This window comes from Phodopus roborovskii, unplaced genomic scaffold, assembly GCF_943737965.1.
Source record: "Phodopus roborovskii unplaced genomic scaffold, PHOROB, whole genome shotgun sequence".
Lineage (NCBI taxonomy): Eukaryota > Metazoa > Chordata > Mammalia > Rodentia > Cricetidae > Phodopus > Phodopus roborovskii.
In genome coordinates, this window is record NW_026126516.1 from 1,745,102 (window position 1) to 1,763,841 (window position 18,740).

The 18,740-nt window shown below is 44.6% G+C and overlaps 1 protein-coding gene across 7 annotated transcripts in view; it reads right to left on the reverse strand.

Moving 5' to 3' along the window:
* Ttc7b (tetratricopeptide repeat domain 7B) overlaps nucleotides 1–18,740 on the reverse strand; it is a 204,206-nt gene that overhangs the window by 100,850 nt on the left and 84,616 nt on the right. For all 7 annotated transcript variants that reach the window (XM_051196459.1, XM_051196460.1, XM_051196464.1 and 4 more), the window contains 3 exons: nucleotides 16,297–16,375; nucleotides 11,625–11,797; nucleotides 1,804–1,867 (listed from right to left, as the gene is read on the reverse strand). In XM_051196459.1, the coding sequence (XP_051052416.1) occupies nucleotides 1,804–1,867; nucleotides 11,625–11,797; nucleotides 16,297–16,375 (316 nt within the window). The remainder of the gene's footprint in view (nucleotides 1–1,803; nucleotides 1,868–11,624; nucleotides 11,798–16,296; nucleotides 16,376–18,740) is intronic.

Consider the following 18,740-nt stretch of genomic DNA (forward strand, 5'->3'; position numbering starts at 1 on the left):
GCTCCTTAAGGGAAACTTCATGCAGAAGTGGTTTATGGGGAGTCATGTGTTTTGGTTGGGAAGCTATGACATCACTGGATTTCATTGTCCCCTGAAGAGATGATTTTAGAAACTGAATACCATCAAGGCAAACCTGACTGCCTCAAAGGGTCTCAACACCAACTATCTGTGTACCTATCACTTTCGTGAAGGAGTAGGTGAGCTGAAGACACTACTCCAAAGGGTCCATACCATGCTAGGACAATTGCCTTAGACAGGTGGCACGTTTTCCAAATCCCAAACTGAAGCACCTGACCTCACAACTCTCATGAGTAACCCACCAAGAAGCTTGGACAACCACAAACAATCCAGTCTGCACTAAAGAAACCAACTGCCAAGTTGTAAAGAGCCCAGCTGGGAGGCCAACTCGAGCTGCCTTCATACCCCAGTAACAAATCGGGTGAGTCCTGTTCACTTGAAAACATGTCACTGACCCACGGCCAGCATTGTCACCTATGCGCCTCCCCGACACTGCCAAGGCACAGCAGAGAATATAAATGACACCGTCCTGAGTTACAAGCTGATGGTCAAGGAAAGATGAACCGGGGGGCAACTTGCTTCCCAGAGAGCAAGTAAGCCCAAAGACGTCAACAGCAGCCCAGTAGAAAGCAATGGTAACTCAAGCAGTCTGCTCTTGTGAACACTTATGGGCCAGTTTGCAGAACAAGAGAACCCCAAGTTTTACCCTGCTCGCTGAAGCCTTAGCCTCTGCTGGCCACCTTTTCCCAGAACACAGCACCTGTCTCCTGGCCCTCTGTCCACAGTTGACCTCAGCATATCTCTTGCCTCCAGTTAACCACCATGAGGAGGGTGGGGATGTTTCTTACTTTCCTTACGATTCTTTTCCCTCTATGGTCTGTCTGGTGGGCTAAAAGTGCTGAAGAGGGAGCCATACATTTTACAGACAGGTGCAGCAAACCAGCACACCAGGGCATGCCCTTCGGTTCCTCTGGCCTTAAGACCTTATCTGTAAAAATAGAAAAGCAGACAGGAGGCTCTGCTGGCCTCCAGGAACCTGTGTTTCTGCTCAAGTGCTAGGCACAAACCACGGGCCTGTGGTAGCTCTACCAAGTTCAGTGTGGCATCCCCAAGGCTTGACGCCAGGGCTGGCATCCCTAGTGTGATAAAGAGCCGAAGCCCAACAGACAAGAAGCATGCAGTTCACACTGAAAGCCAATATCCTGGCCAAACACTAAGAGTGAACTTCAAAGGAATGTGGTGGCCTGACCAGGGCAGCCCTGATAAAAGCAGATCTAGGTGGGGAGGACACCCCTCCCCCAGCCTGAGATTCAGCAGGGTCAGCGGCAGGAGCAGAGGGCAGAGAGAGAGCATCCAGCTCCCATCAGGAAAGCGGGGGGGGGGGGGGGGGTCTGTACCCAAAAGTGATCCATCTCCGTATGGCACCATCGGCACACCAAACACACCGAGGAGATGCACAGGCTGGGGCTGCTCTCCCTGACATACTTCCCTGTGGGGACCATCTTCACCAGTTACCTTATAGATGAATGTGCTGATAGCCAATCAGATTTGACAGAGGGATGATAAGCCAAGAGGCCTCTCTATCGTTGCAGGAGAGCTCAGTTGAGCTGACCAGGGACTCAGAGGTGGCCCTTCTTTTCAAAACACTTGCTTTTCCTTCCTCTTAGGCATTCCTTCTAGGAAATTTGCTCTCTAGATCAAAAGTCGTCCTAATGAGAGAATGGCCACAACAAGAGGGGATTCTCAGGGCTGGGGAAAGAACAATGGAAACCACATTCTACTTACCATAGATTCACTAATGAGCAGTAACAGCAACGCCTCCTCAGTGTTTTCTTGAGGACAAAAAATGCTGCGTAGAGAAAAGCAGCTTTGGTATATGGCAGTTTCGAAATAACAAGAGATACACTACTACAAGCAGAGAATGCTAAAAGCATTTTTATACAGAATCCATGAAAAACACTGGATAATTTGGACACTTGCATTAGCTAGCTTGCTTATTTCTATGGCAATCTGTGGAATTAATTAATACATTTCTGCTATACATTCTAGTGGCAAGCAGACGGGCGAGAGGAAATGGTCAAAGCCTTAGTTAAAAGCCCAAATAACAGATGTACCCATTGCAGAGGCAGAGAGTAAAATCAGCCCAGAAAGCAGTGTAAATAACAAGGTGTTTGCTTAGCATGTCATCACACGAAGGGCAGGGCACATTTCCCAGTAGACAGGGCCCCTGTCACCGGCCCCCTGCCAACTACCCATCTCATTTTGTCACTCTGATGACACTAACAGCAGCTCCAGGGACTGCACAACATTTCTAGAACAGAAAGAATTTAGGGAGCTAGCTTAACTTGGACACATGTTTCATTCTGGGGCAGCATGCAAGAACAAACAGTCTTGCTAATTTATCTCTTGGTGGTTGGCTGAACTCTAAAATCTTGGATTAAAAGAAAATCTGGCTTTTAAACTCAGTGTTGCTGAGGATTAGGAAACAATAAAAACCCAAACACACCCCAGTCTTCACCCTGTATATCCTCTTCCTTGGTTCTGTGAGCACTTTTAGGGACGTGTAGCCATCCTCCCTGCTGTCCCACACCCTTCCTCTGGAGTAGAATTCTGCATGTTATCACCAACTGGGCCAAACTCAACTTTTCCCTGAGAATTGGAAAGGAGTTTGTAATAAATAAAAATAAACTTGGTTTTAAAAAAAATAAAATAAAACTGAACACTGCCTTGACTAAATAAGGACTAAATTTATACCTTCCTAGGAACAACATAACAATCATTTAATTGAGATTTCCTCTCCAAAAGTAAAAAAAAAAAAAAAAAAAAAAAAAAAAAAAAAAAGGCAAAATTCCACATTTTCCAGATAATTATAAACCCTGTTCCCTCTGAAGCATCGCTATCGGTTTTACTGCACCAGAGAACCCTGGGAGTGACTTGGGAAGTACAGAGCCTGATCCCCCTGAAGAACTCTACCTGCGGGGATCTCGAACTCCTGTGCAGGACCATGCAGGGCTCCAGGGAAGCTAGCCTGGGAATGGCCAGTGGGATGGGCCCAGAGATGAAACCTCTGTGGGAGTCAGCTTGTGGTAAAGTGGGTTTTTCAGAACACAGAACACTTTTGATTAGTCCCTGATATCCTGGCCTTGCTTACATGCAATTGGGTCCGAGTAAATAAAGCGATAGCCGGAACCATTTTGCTAATGGCTAGCTAGTCCTGCATTGTTCAGACTAATTGAAAAGAGAGAGCCCAAGCCATGCTAATTATGACTTAACACAGGCCAATTCAGTCCATGGATAATCTCCAAATTCCATTTGAGCCATCCAGTCTGCTTAAATGCTAGGTTGAGTTATTTTTACCAGAGTTGCTAACAAGCAGAGAATTAACTGCTTCTAATTCCACTTCCTGGGCCCTCCCTGTATGGCAGATGGATGGGCATTGAGAAGCTCCAGGGCTGGGGCAAAAGATAGAAGAAGCAGAAAAACTGCAAGATACAGGCCTGGAAACGATACTGGAATGTTTCCTCAGGACAGTAAAGCCTTCCTGAGACCCAGTTCTGAATACCGCTTCTCTTCTTGTTCACACAAGATAGAGCCCAGTGTGGTCGGCCTTCCTGTTGTGATATTTTCTTCTCTGAGGCCCAAGTGCATCAGGAGGGGACCCTGGAGTGCCCTGGCCTCAGTTCTGGGGAATCAGAAGATGGAGGGCAACTCCACAGGGAGTTGCACAAAGGGCTGGGTAATGGGCATCATCAGACCATGAGGCCAGCTCCCAAGACCCAGCAGGGAGAGGCTGAGGGTGGAGGTTTGTAGGCTCAGCTTAGCCATGTCACCAACACCAGAGATGGCCTTTAGGCAAACTGCCCGTGTGTTTAGTTTGGATCATCTTACAGTTTTGTAGGACACAGGGGAGGAGTGTCCTGAAGACACTGACGGTGACCATGCGTTTTCTAGGGCTTCCAGGTAAGTTTTTAGAAAAACTAGTTCCTCTGCCATTTACACATTGGAACAAGTAAAAAAGACATCAAATCTGCCATGTCCAACTGCTGTTGGTTTTCTTGTCACCTGGGGTTTCTGCAGAAAGGAAGTGGCCCCCGAGGCGTACCTGTGCCTCTCTATGAGGCTGCATGAGTGTCACTGAGCTCTCTACCCAGAGGATGACTCAATTCCAAGATCTAGCTGAAGGCCCTAGAGAAGTAAGGGGGTTTCGACAGGAACCGAGAGCAGCCAGCTCAGGGGTCAGCTGCTCCAGCTGGAGGGTTACCTGAACCTCCCCACAGCTCCTCTTCGTCAAGTCACATGGCTCAGCAAACCCCTTATGACAAAGGAAGGAGGCTTCATCAGGTCAGCACAGGTCTGCTGAGACCTCCATGCAGCCATCAGGCAAGTCCCATGTGGCCTGTCATCTTACACCCCCTGGGAGGGGACGGGGTTCCTGCATCTCTGGGGAGGGCACAGGCCCCTCTGCACAGTGACTCAAAAAGGGAATGTGAGGAGACCAAAGAGTTCTGCCAGCAAAAGTCACGATGATCCTGTGATGTCCCTTGCCTCTCCATGGCCCAATCAGAAGCTCGCACCCAAAGAACACTCAACAGAGATTGCCTCCTCCTCCTCTGTTCACTAGGGAGGCCACCCAAAGTTTGCATCCACAGGTGCTCATCCACCCCCTTCTCACTAGCCCCTTGCAGACACAGTGGTGGCCTTTAATCCCCTGCTTTGTTTGTGCTAATTTTCTATCTATTATGTATGTAATTATCCAAGCTACCAAACATATTTTCACAAGGATGAAAGGAAAAATATACCTAGCTGAAGCATGAACATATACTGAGAGACATGCACAAGAACCTTCAGAGCACCACAGCTTCTATTAGCCCCAAAGAGAATAGAGAAATAACTCAAATTGTAAGGGAACAGACCAGCATACTGGTATTTATAAAACAGAATAAAACAGCACTGAAAATAAACTACTGCTACATGTAAAAATGCATGTGAATTGTTCAAATACAACATTAGACAAAACTTAGACATAAATGAATATACAATTTATTATTGTTGAAGATAATGAAACAACTTATTTATTTTGAAATGGAGTCTTAACATGTTGTTGCCCAGGCTGGCTGGTCCCTAACTCTTGGGCTCAAGTAATTGTCCCACCTCGGTCTCCTGAATGATGAATTCAGCTTCAAAAAACAGACAGAGGGCTGGGAAAATGACTCAGTTGGTAAAAACATTTGCCACCACATCAGAAGACTTGAGTTTGATCCCTGGAATTCATATGCTGGAAGGAAAGAATGACCCCTTCCCTCCTCCAAGGCATGCTCTGATCTCTGTAGGTGCCCACACACTTGCAAGCACGTGTGTGTGTGTGTGTGTGTGTGTGTGTGTGTGTGTGAGAGAGAGAGAGAGAGAGAGAGAGAGAGAGAGAGAGAGAGAGAGAGAGAGAGAGAGAGAGGAGAGAAGTGCAAAAGAAAGCAAACAAACAACTAGTCATCAGGACAGGGTTTCTCTGAACAGGGCCAATCCCTGGGAGAAGTACAAAGATAGCTTCTGGGCTCTGGTAACATCTGCTTCTTGAGCAGGATGCTATTACACGTGTGTTCACCTAGCCAAAAGTCACTGCTCATTTCCCATCCACTCATATCCCATCAGTTATGTAGGATACGTGCTTACTTTAAAAATGAGTAAGCCAAAGCAGGCGCCCTCACAGAAAGACCCAGAACAGACCACCCTTCCCATCTCTAGCTAGGATTTTCTACATTTTCTCTCCTTTCAAACTTCACATGATCAGGGAGAGAAGGCACATGGCCTCCTTCTCACACTGGGGCATAGTGGAAGGGAGAACTTTTGAAAGCTGCTTTTAGGGCAGCCCATCTTGGCCAACAGTCTGAATTGTCGTTGTGGTTTGCTAGAGCTAGAAGGATCTGAGACACTAAATGACAGCTTCTTAAGCTGTGGTTTGCAACCTCATGGCGTCATGAAAAATCTGGTTAACAGTAAAAGGTATCTGAATGCAATGACCAAAGTTAATTCAAAAGCAAGCTCAGGCAAACTGACAGTTTCAGGCACACAGGACTGCAGCCTTTGCTTTGAACACTTGACATGCACACTGTTAACATGTTAACATATGTTATGAAGTGCAGTGTTTCTCCCACACATACAAAGTTCTGTGCACTTATAGAAACATAATTGTTTAATTCTAGGAATAAAGACTTTTCATATCTCTCTACTGTCATTCCTTAGCATGTTAGTATCAAAATTAGTATATGTTATGTTTAGAAGACTTGGTTTCTAAAATTACTGTTTGAGTTGCCAACTTCAGCAATAAAAAAACCTGTCCAATGAATTTTGGCTTGGGATTAGGACAGAGTTTCCAATAGCTTCTAAAAGGACTCCAGACACATTTCTACCATTTTATATTATGTATTTATATAAAGTGGCATTTTCAGAATTGACAATTACAAAATCAAAATACTGATCAACTCTGAAAACTGCAGAAGCAGCTCTTTGTCCCACAGAATCAAACATTCAACTAAAATTTCATTCTTTATGTAAAAAAAAAAGGTGCATCTATCTCATTAGGACACAAATTTGCTTTCACCTGTGATGAAAGGTAAAACTACATGTACCCCAAACAGCTATTTTAAAATAAATTCCTTGATTTGTTGTCAGTAAATGATTTGCACACCATTTTACCTATTTACGTCCCCAAAGTTGCATAAAAATTTCTTGGGTGAGAAGGGTTACAAAGGAAAAAGTTTAAGAAGTTCTAACCTCAACTATAAGTCTAAACACAGAAGGGGAGTGTAGAGTCATTGATCATAAGGAAGTTTGAGGGTCCTGTGTGGGCCCCCCTTTTTACCCCAATGAGGCAGCTGAGAGGGTAGTGGCCCACCTCACTGCTGCTGTGTTGGACCAGCCCCACCTTGGTAGCAAGGGAGCACCTATAAGCAGAAACCCAGTGGATTTTTTCTCTCTAAGAAAATACCAACTAAGAAGGGGGGTGTGCACATACAAATTCAGAACACTAAAACCAATTAGTGTGGACATTAACGAAACACAGAACAGATTGACAACAGATTAAATAAATAAAACAAAGTTGGTTTTAGGATAAACAGAGATAAGCTTTAGGTAGCCTGTCCCCATCACCCACCCACCCCCCAAAAAAGAGAAAAGATGGGCTCTAACAAATTCTGCAGAGAAAGGAAACATGGCTGACTAAGAAGGTATACGGTGAAAAATTCAACGACTCTGATGAGATGGCCAAACATACAGAAGGATACAAACCACTAAGGCAGACAGATTCATGAGGAAACAACCAAGAGCTTAAGGTGGATTTCCCCAAGAAAAGCTAAGAACAGATGCTCTGTGGCAAGTCCTACCTGATATTTCAAGACAATTAATACCAAGCCTCCAAGTTCTTTTTTTAAAATAGAAGGGAAAGAAGTAACCCCCAACCCCCCCCCCTTTTTTTTATGAGACTAGAAGTGTTCACATGGCCCCAAACTCTAAACTCTAAAGAAAACTCTAGAACAGTATCTTTTTAGAAGTGCAGATGTAAAAATCTGATGGGGAATGCTCTTCTGTATATGTCTGTCTTACTGGTTGATGACTAAAAAAACATTGATTGGCCAGGCAGGAAATGATGTAGCATAGCAGATACAGCCACTAGCTAACCATAGAGGTCTGGAGGTCTGTACAGACAGGCAGGAAGTGATGTAGCTGTGCAGAATCAGAATATAAGCAGGGACAAACAGGAAATTGCTCTCTTCTCTGTGGAGATGTAGCAGGCAAAGGAGATGCAGGGCCAGCATTCCTGGTAAGCCAAAACCATATGGAAACACTTACATTGATAGAAATGGGTTAATATTTAAGACAGAGCTAGCCAGTAAGAAACACTAATAACTTGCCAACAGTTTCAAAATTAATACAGAGTCTTTGTGTGTTATTTGGGACTGACGCAGCTCTGGGACCAGGCTGGTGGGAAAGTGCTCCTAACAAAAATCTCTAAACACACAGAAACCCAAAACAAATTTTAAAAGATTATACACTAAGACCTAACAGAATTTATCCCAGGAATGCAAGGTTGGTTTGATGGGGGATGTCCTTCTGTATATATGTTTCTCTTATTGGTTGAAGAATAAAACACCGTTTGGCCAATAAGAAAGGTGGGACTAGGAGAGGAGGAGAATTCTGTAAAAGGTAGGCAGAGGGAGCCTACCATGGAGGGACCAGGAGGATAGGAAGAGCCAGGTGTTCTCTGGTAAGATAAGGCCATGGACAAATACACAGATTTATAGAAATGGGTTAATAAGACAGAGCTAGCCAATAAAAAGCCCTAGCCATCGGCCAACAGTTTTATAACTAATAATAATAGCTTCAGTGTGTTTATTTGGGGTTGAGAAGGGTGGGGCAGAGAAGTTTCAGCAACACTGGTGTGACATCTGAAAAATCTGTCAATGAAGTGCACTACAATAAAAGACAGATTCCCACAATTAGTTAAACAAATGCAAAAAAGGTGTGTGACAGATTCAATACACCATGATAAAGACAGCAAGCAGGAGTTGTGAGAACTGTTTTCAATCTGATATTGCGCATCTCAGAAGCCTCCAACAAACACTAATTAATCCAAAAGGCCTTTTCCGCCTTAAGAATCAGGGCTAGGGTGTTTTTATCACTTCCATCCACGCAGTAACGGAGGGTCTAACCCTACATCTAAGGAAGAAACTGAAAGCAAAAGTACCCAGCTTTCAAAGGTAAAACTACATTTATAGAATAGCCTAAGGAATCTAAAAAACTGAGGACTAATAAACTCTGCATGTTTGTAATAAGCAGTATCAATACACAAAATCAATGCCTCTTCCATACACTTACAGTGAATAGTTATAAAATGAAAGAGAAGAGGCCATGTTGATGACTAATGAATGAAAGAAGTCTACGTCTGTTTCATCACCTTTATGTTAAGAGTAATGAGTAATTACTGAGGTGGGCACGGACTTCGTGCCCAAGGAGCTACTGGTGATTGACAGCTGCTGGGAAAAGGCTAGTCAGCTGTGGGCCCTGATATGATGAGCAGACTCTGGTGGAGGGCCACACATCCAAGAGCAAAAGGGCAGCACAAACCAGTCAAGTTTAGGGGCGTGGGAGGGGGGGACGGGGACACAAAGTTGGGTGGGGAGGGGAGAGGTGTATCTGGGAGTATTGGGGTATGTGTGAATATTATCAAGACACATTGTAAGAAATTATAAAACAGCCAACTTTTTAAATTGAAAAAAGAATAATATTAAAATCTATAATAAAGTTAAAAGTGGGTTGAAATTTGTGAAAACTGAAACAGTTCTGGGGCTTGGGATATGGCTCAGTAGAACAGCTCTGTCTAGTGCTCTGTGCAGGGCACCCAGCTCTAGTTTGCTTCTCTGTGATAAAAACCATGATCAAAAGCAACTTAAGGAGAAAAGGATCTATTTCATCTTAGAATTCCTAGGTCATATTCCAACACTAACGGAAGACAAGGCAGGAACCTGGGGACAGGAACCATGGAGGGATGCTGCTTGCTGGCTTGTTGTCTAGCTTACTGTCTCACAGGCTCATGTTTAGCTAAGTGCCCTACACAGCCCATGCCCACTTGCATAGGGATGGTACAATGTCCCATAGACAGTCTGATCTAGGCAATTCCTCAATTAAGGCTCCCTCTTCCCAAATGACTGTAGATTGTGTCCTTTACAATAAAAACTGGACAGCACACATCCTCTCCCAAAGTAAAGGAAAAAAGAATTGTGCATGTGCATAACCAAACAATTAGGAATATGTTTAACAAAAGAAACATAAACCTTACACCCTGGAAACTATGGATCATTGCTGAAGTAGTTTTAAACGTATAAATAAATAAAAACCACCTTGTGCTCACAGACCAGAAGACGCAATACTATTTAGATACCAGTATTACCTGCATTGTTTCACAAGTTACTAGTTTAAGGCAATTCCAATCAAAATCCCAATGCTGTTAAAATTTATTTATAAAAGGAATGAGCAAAGGGATCCAAAGGAAGAACATGACTTTAAGGGGCTGGGAGAAAGGGTGACACCAAAAAGAAGTGGGCATTACTTCTGGACAAGTAGGAAGTCTCAACTCACCGTGGGGGACGCATTCATAAGCGTGTGTGTACTGGAAGCTAGTGCATGTACGCTCTGAGTCGGTGAGCCACATTAAGTGAGTTAAGGACAGTAAAACAGGAACAACCCCGGAACCCTCCTTACGAAGGTAGGACCTGGATTCTGAGTGGTGTCAGAAGAGTGACAAGGCCAGCTGTTTAGGAAGCACTGAGTAGCCAACGAAATAGGAGAGTTTCTGTCTCTGAGGTAAGGCTGCCCTGGGACAGAGCTCCACCCGGGTGTCACTGGAGGAGAAGGCTAGGAACCAAGAATGTTGTGTACCTGACACCTAGGCTACTCAGAAGTGTCTAAAGTGGGAAACAAACCCAGACTGCTTTGAAGACATAAAAGTCATTTAAAATTTGGATCTCAAATCTGCTTCTGGATGACCCTCCTGGGAGTCGGCACTTCACAGTGAGTAGGAAGGGGCCAGAGCAGGTGTCTCATGAGTGCAGACAAGGCCTGAAGAGGAAGCACAGCCTCTAAGTCAGGCAAACTGGTTTAGCAAGGCTGGAAAAATGAAGATCAAAACTAAAGTAGAGTAAGTCCCAGGGAAAAGCCAGGAACGTGTCCCCTTGTCCAAATGCACATTAGATGCAAACTGAGTAAGATGACCATGAGGGAAAGAAAACCCACGGGTGTCACAGGAAGGCCAGACGCCAGGTGGCCTGTCCCACAGCGTGCTCTCCAGGGTTTCCAAAGCGCTGCCTGTGGTCCCTCAGCACCTTGTCAGTGTGGCAGCACTGGAGAGGTCCCCACATCAGTCACTAACTAGTGTCTGTTTTCTCTCTGTAGAGAGAAGAAACACCACCAGGCCTTGTCCTTTAGCAACACGCAGAGAGGAACCCTAACGACTCTGAGGGGCAGTGTGGAAATACGAGAACTTCTCCCAGCCCGTCTCTCCATCCTCCATCCTCCTGACCAGAGAAGACTCAGGCCTGAGGAGGCAGTGGCCCTCTGGCCCATTTTCCTCTAATGAAACCAAGTCCCAAATTAGAATCTTGAAAAAGTAAAAACGTTCTAAAGAGACATCTCCTCTTCACTGCTGGTAAATTGTCTGCTGTCTTATACAGGGTATGGCTAAGGACAAGATTTGTAAAAGAGGGGGGAATTGCTGAAGACATAAATGCCTCTTATCTCTGGCTATAAGCAGTGGCTGCTGCTGCTGTGTGATGCTGGGCATCTTGTGATAACTGGGAGTGAGAATCCCACAGACTGGCACAGACAGCAGGTAGCTGGGGAAGGTGGCCCGGCACTGAGAGGAGACTTGTGACCCACTCACGTGGACATCTGCTGGAGTTGTGGACAGTGGTGTGGTAGCTCTGCTGAATTGGTCAATTCATATTCTTATCTGATTCCACATGAGCAAAACCTGGCCTGTGCTCTCCTCCTTGCCCTTCAACATTGCCACACCCCCTTCCCATCCCAGAGTCCCCAGCTGAGGACATGGGGTCCCATACTTCTCTCCTGAGTAGACACGGGCTCTGCGAGGGAGTGTGTAGGTTTTGGTGTTCGCTCCTTTCCGGAGAGGGTCATCTAGAGGTGACTGGCAGGGAGGATCCTCCAGGGGGTTCCAGTAACTCTGCTCACACATGCCCCGTAACAAGATTTCTGCCAACTGCCTGGCTATTGTCTGGGAACACAAAGAAGAACAACATGATTATTAATGTTTTCTATCATCCACTCCATCATTATCATCTATCAGCTGTCATTATGTGTGAGACACTACTGCAAGACTCAGAGTTTAAAAGGTCAGAATTAAATGTTTACTTCTATATGAAAACCACACCCATTTATGGCAAAAGCAAATATAATATGCTAAGATGTTTGAACACTTTGTAAAAAGATTTATTTTATTTTTAATTACGAGTAAGTGCTTTGGGGGGTATGGACACACACTTGCAGGTGAAGTCAGAAGCTTTGTATCCCCATGGGGCTGGAATTGCCGAGGTTGTAACCAACCTGGCATGTGTGGGTGCTGGGAACCGAATCCCAGTCCTCTGCAAGAGCGGTGCCTACACTTAACCACTGAGCCATGAAGAGCCGCTTAAGAAAGTTCATGCACTTCCAATGTGGCCTTGTCTACATTACGCATTAAACAGGCTTTAGACCCGGAATAACTAAACACACTGCTAAGCCTTTTCAACGAGCTCTGGGGTGAAATGCACATGAAACTGCAGATGTTTACAGAATCACCCTGCAGCAGCTGCTTGCTACAGCTCAAACCCAGAGAAAAGCCAGGACTCGATATCAAGAGGTTACCTCTGAGGGGCAGAGGTGGGGGATGGCGGGGTGGATCTCAGCATGGCCAGATATACACTGTGAATACTCAAACTGTCCCACCACAGGATGCAGCACTTAGGTAGTGGGGAGCCCAGCTTTCAGTCCATTTGGGACCTCCTGGCTTCTAGTGAGAAGGAGCCTTCTACAAAGCTGGTGGGTATTTCTTACCTCCCCATGGGAACCCAGGGACACCCAGTGTTTCTAGCTAGTGCAGATGCTTTCCTGCATCCTCTACACTGCCTAGAACATTACCCCAAGTAATACGCAGGGTATGCATAGACTAAGAAGGGTCTTGTTGGTAAAGGCATATTGACATCTGTTCCCTCCCTCCCTCCCCACTCTCTGTGTGTGCATACATGTGCATATGTCTCCTCCACACACATTTTCAAACAGAATCCCTGCACCCCAGGATATTCAATCCATAATCACCCAGAGCTGCAAAAGAAAACTTCAGGAAATGGGTTTTCCATTGGGTTTTGTGTTCTTGGGAAGATACAAAGAGTGCTGACGCTCTGGGAGAATGAGCTTTAAAATAAATGTGTTCCAGAAGAGAGCTTCGCTAGGCTTCATCCATATGAAACTCCGTAAAACTCTCCAAGGAAACTTAAATGTAACAAAATCATTAGCTTGGTGGCTTCTGAGAACCACTGGGTAAAGGCAAATTTTCTTGATTATCACTGTGTAGAACCTACTGCCTTTAAATGTCTATAAAAATTTGAAAATAACGAACCCAGATCACCCCCAACTGAGCCATCTGTAAAGATCTCATAAGAACCCAATTTCCAGGACCCACACAGTACCTGAGCTGTTTCCCTGGGCCTTCAACTACTGCTTTGCTTTGATCTCACTGCAGTCATACAAGCTAATGGCTTCTGCTGAAAGTGTCGGCCGTCAGAATCACCCTCTACTCGCTATGGCCGTGAGATAAATGAATAAAGAACCTCTCTCTCCTCTCCTCTCCTCTCCTCTCATCTCCTCTCTTCCCCCTCTCTCCCTCACCTTCCCCAACCCCCCCATCCACTATGAAACTGTTTTAAAGGGTACAATCCAACAGCACTTAGTACATTCACAAGGTTGTGCAATTCTTACTGCTATCTAGTTCCAAGACATTTTCGTCACCCCAAAATGAAACCCTATACCCTTTAAGCTGTGGCTTCTCATTTCCCCTGTCTCAAACCCTCAGGACAACTAACGTGTTGTCTGTCTTTATGGATTTGCCCATTTAGGAGCTCTCATAAAATTGGATATAATATGGGCCTTCTGTGATCGGTTTTCTTTATGTAGTGCAGCATTTTCAAGATGCATCCATGTTTTCGTTTAATAGTATCCACACCTTTTATTGTCTAACAAGTCAGACACACCCCATTCTGTCCACACATTCAGCTTGTTTCCAGTTTTTGGCTGTTAGAAATGATGCTACATTTATGTTCAAGTTTGTATTTGAAAACTTGTTTAAACTCTTTGGCAAAAGTACCTAGGAGTGAAATGATATGAATATACTTTTAAATCCCTTTTCTGCTATGCTTTCATATCAAATAAAGTTCACAAAACAACTTTACTATCTCATAAACACATCATACATTTGCAATTATTACCTAAAGTAAAAAGAATCATACAGTTATAAAGTAGATTCCTAGGCTCTGCTGCAGATTGGCTCCATTGGAATTACAGAGCTGTAGATGAGGACATGTATTTGTTTGATATTCCTCAGTATAGTTCAGGATGTAGATCATTGGCAGAGCACTTGACTAAAACCAAAGCCACCTGTGGTAGTTTTAATGTAATCAGCCCCTTAAGCTCATAGGGAATGGCATTATTGGGAGATGTGGCTTTGTTGGAGGAAGGGCGTCACTGTCTGAGCGAGCTTTGAGATCTCCTATGTTCAAGATATGCCAAGTGTCTGAGTTGACTTCCTGTTTCCTTTAGATAAAGATGTAGAATTCTTCAGCGCCATGTCTTCCTGAATAACCCCATACTCCCAGCCACCATGCTCCCTGGCATGACGATAATGGACTAAAACTCTAAAAATGTAAGCTGCCACCACAATGAGATGTGCTATGGTCATGCTATCTCTGCACAGGAATAGATACCCTAATTAAGACTCTGCAGTTTCTCAGATAAGCCTAATGTGCTCCTTCAGCAGCACTCGATGGACCAGAAATGGTCAGCAGCACTTGACAGGCCCAACAGCTGTGAGCACAGGCACGCCTTGATTCAGAGTGACACAGTGGGAAATGTCTCCCCTCATGGAACAACCAGATGATGGCTGAGTGTCCAAGGGCAGTTCCAGCTACCACATAGACTCGAGGAGGCCCCTTCCTGCTCACCTCAAGAAAACAATGGAAGAGTCTATCTATCATCTTTGAGGCTCAACACAAATGCTCCATTTTGAAACACTAACCTTCCTCAGTATGTTTTTAAGGCAATTCAAATTGATCAACTGAAAAGTCCCATAAAATTCTGAGAATAAAAAAAAATAGCAGGAAAATATATCTGGCAACAATTTTCATGTATATAAGTGCATGCTCTTATGCCTTAAAGAACCCTAAAAATTCAAAATGCTTTGCCTGAATATAAGTAAACCAATATATAATACTAAAGACCTGATAAGATCTTGATGGTGTGTGTGTGTATAAAGTTACTTATGTAGTTCAACCACATATTCTAGAAAAGCCTTCTATATAGCTGCCTAGTCCCATAAATCATATTTCTACATCCTAAAACTTTAGAGACACCCAAGTGAAGCTCTCTCTGTATTTCCCATGATATAAATATCTTAGCCTTGTCCAATTAAGGACAAACATGGATAATAATAGACAGACTGCAGATTTATATAGGGTTGTTATAGTAATTGTGACACAGGACATTTATTAGTACAGTGAGCAATAGGCTTCACTTGATGATTAAACTATACAGAGTTTATATGAGATAGACTATCTTTTGTACTTCTCTTATAAGTTTTATGGTCATATCATTATCCGAACAATTAGTACTTGAGGATCTCATCTGCATGTCCTACAATGGTTAATATGAATTAAAAGCACACATCTGACCCCTTCCACACATGGGCATCCAGGAGGGCCTCATCCCTCATCCCTCATCCCACCTTTTTTAGGATGCAAAGTATACACTTCAAGAGAGAACACAGAGAACAGGAGGCCATCAGGGAAATACAGGTGAAAACCATGGCGGCATCACACACTTGCTAGGATGGCTACACACAGAAGGTAACAAGGGCTAGCTGCGAGGCTCTGGAGAAAGATGCTGGTGGGAATGAAAAATGGGGTAGCTATTTTGGGAAACAGAATCTCCTTAAACTGTTCAATGCAGAGTTTTCATATGACCCAGTAGTTCTACTCCATAGTGCAGAGTAAGAAAGAAGACACACGTCCACTCAAAACCTGTCCACGGTGTTCTCACAGAGACACTGGTGCTAACAAACAACCCAATGAAGAGACTGGGGAGATAAAATGCGTGGGCTCGGAACACAGAATGGTATTCGGCAAGGAGAAGAAAACACTGAGGCACTATGAAAGAGTCGTATGCTAAATGAAGGAGGGCAGTCATACAAGGCTATACTGTACGACTATGTGAAATGTTCAAAATAGGCAAATTACAGAAAGGGAAATGTAATTAGCGGCTGTCAAGAATGAGGGGGATGAAAGAATGGGGACCGATTCCTAGTGAGACTGGGGTTTCATTGAGTGATTGCAGTGTTCTAGAACTGAGTATCAGACATGCTGGAACACTAAACTGTCCTCTTAGAGTGGGTGAATCACTGCTCACACACAGTCTTAAGTGGATGTGTGTAATGTCGATGCCCATGCGACCAATGTCAGTCCCACTTACCATTCGCAGGTTCTGCGTCGTTCTCGTTTCCACTGCTCTGAGAAGCTCCCTAAATCTCCCGACTCCTCTCGTCAAGTTCCTGTGTGCACACAGAATTTGACAAGGTTTCCATGGGGCACGTACTAATGTCAAGCATTTTATGCACACATTCCAATGCATTTTCGTCTATGTAAAAGCTGGCAGCGAGAATTCAAGCAAATGATTAGTCTACACATAACTGTCTTTGAGAAACTGACATAACACTAATGATTTTTGTGTATGTGCCTTTTATACTAAATCAAATTTCCTCAAATAGACAAAACGTGAAAATCAGTTCTGAAGCAAAGAAAAAGAGTAACCTATGTCTCCCAAGAGTCTATTTTCAAACTCACGGTGGCCCCCGCTAGAGTGGGTCCTGGAGTCTGTTTTTTCACCTAAAAGGAGGGTGGTGACACTGGGCAGTTGAGGACATCAGCAAGGCACTGCATGCAATGTGGGTAAGGCTTCTTGCTGAAAATTCATGCTAAAAAGAAAGGGCATGAAAAAGGAGGAATGGCCTCACTTAATCTCTCCAAATCTTTTAGAACAGAAAATCACTGCCTAGTATGTCTACTATGTGAACCTCCAACCTTGAACTGTCAAAAAGAAGCAAAGGGCCAAAGACCTCTCTGAGGGCCAGTGTGTACTGACTGGTGCCTGGGCTTCCTGTGTTGAGATCAGAGCGCGTTCCATTCATCATCCTACATGCCCCACAAGACATGTCTAGCAACACTTTCGCTGAGGACAAATAAGTTTTTAGAACATGCTGGCTAACACATCCAGGCCCCATCTTCTTCTCGGAGTGCTGGGTCTGGTCTCTTTGGTGTTTAGCCATTTCCTTTACATTGAGCATTGCCACCATCTACAACATAACCTGGTGATATTTATAACATGCTCATTAGAACCCGTCTCCTCTTCCCAGAGAGTCACAGAACCGGTCAGCAGGTGCAACACTGGCGGCCAGTCTCTGCAGGCTGTGACAGACAACTCTTGTTCGGGTGCCATTTTAAACCATGCAACTTCTGTAAGATGCAAGCACCACGAGGGTGGCTGATTCAGACCTCATGCCCACGTGACTTCCCAGGGTGCTCATTCACGAGAACAGCCCAGAACTTAAGACGATGGCTGATTGGCCCAGTATGTAAATACTCCCCAGCCCCCTCGCCTACACAGATGAGATGACAGGCCAGACACTTTGTGGTGGCATAAAAAGAGAAACCTATGTTCCGAGGCATGAACAAGAATTGGGGAATCGGCCCTGGGACATGCAATCTACTCTGCCCATCCCTTCACTTATTTTTATGGGATTCGTGTTCATGGGCAACAACGCACAGTGCTCTGGGCTGAGGCTCAGTGCTTCAGAGTAATGTGGGAGGGAGGGAACAGCTATAGCTAAAAGGGATGGGGATGGCTACGGTAGCTAATTTTATTTCCAGATCACCGATTAAATGCCCATTGTGTACATCAAGGGTGGCACTCTGGACTGATGAAGTAAGGGCCTGCCTGAGGCAATGTCACCGGAGAGACCCTGATAGACCCTCATAAAGAACTGCTTTGCCATTGGGGAAGTTAGACCTTGAACAAGCACATAAAAGCAAAACATTATAACTGTGGGGAGGCTACAAATAGAACCTGGTCGTTTGGGGGCGTCTCCCATGTCCTCTTTACAGAATGAACTATTTATAGAGTTATAAAAGCATGGAATTTTCTAGCCAGAAATGATCCAGCACAATCTAGCTTACATAGGAGTGAAAGGGCTTGCTCAAGTTCAAAGCCTGGCAAGAGAGCAAGCTGGGAACTTTCCATCACGGGCAGAAGAAATATAAGCTCTAAAGCAGAAATGACTCGAGAGGAAAGAACAAACATGGACCCAAGAGCTCAGATTTGTATTTTATGCTGCTGATAGGCAAATTACTTCACATACACAAATTGCATAAATTCTGTGTTCTGGTGATGATAGCTAATGAGATGCTCCTCAGACACTGGTTCAAACTGGAAAGCAAATCCACTAGGCCAGGTAAAGAAGCCCTATGCCCAACGGTTATGCCCTCGGCTACCTGATACAAGATGGCTAGAGAAATCCGACTCCCTTTTCTGGCTGGCTGTGGTTTCTCTCATGCAGGACGGAGGCCCTCTGCTGGAGGGATGCAAAAATCTCCAGGACGGAAGGAGGTTGAGCCTGATGAAGGGAAACCAGCTAGAGATACTGACTCCCCAAGAAGCCTTTGGAGTGAGGGCAAGCCGCCTGCCCCTCTTCCCAGCTTGCTTCTGGATCGTGTTCAGGATTTAGAATCAAGCTCTCCCCAGCTCAGAAGGATTCTGTTCACAAACAAAGAATCCAGAGCAGTTGCAGAATGGAGCAGGTGTGGGGCTGAGCCTGTTGGAATGAAGGTGGCAGTGTGGATGGGCAGCAGAGTAATGGCTAG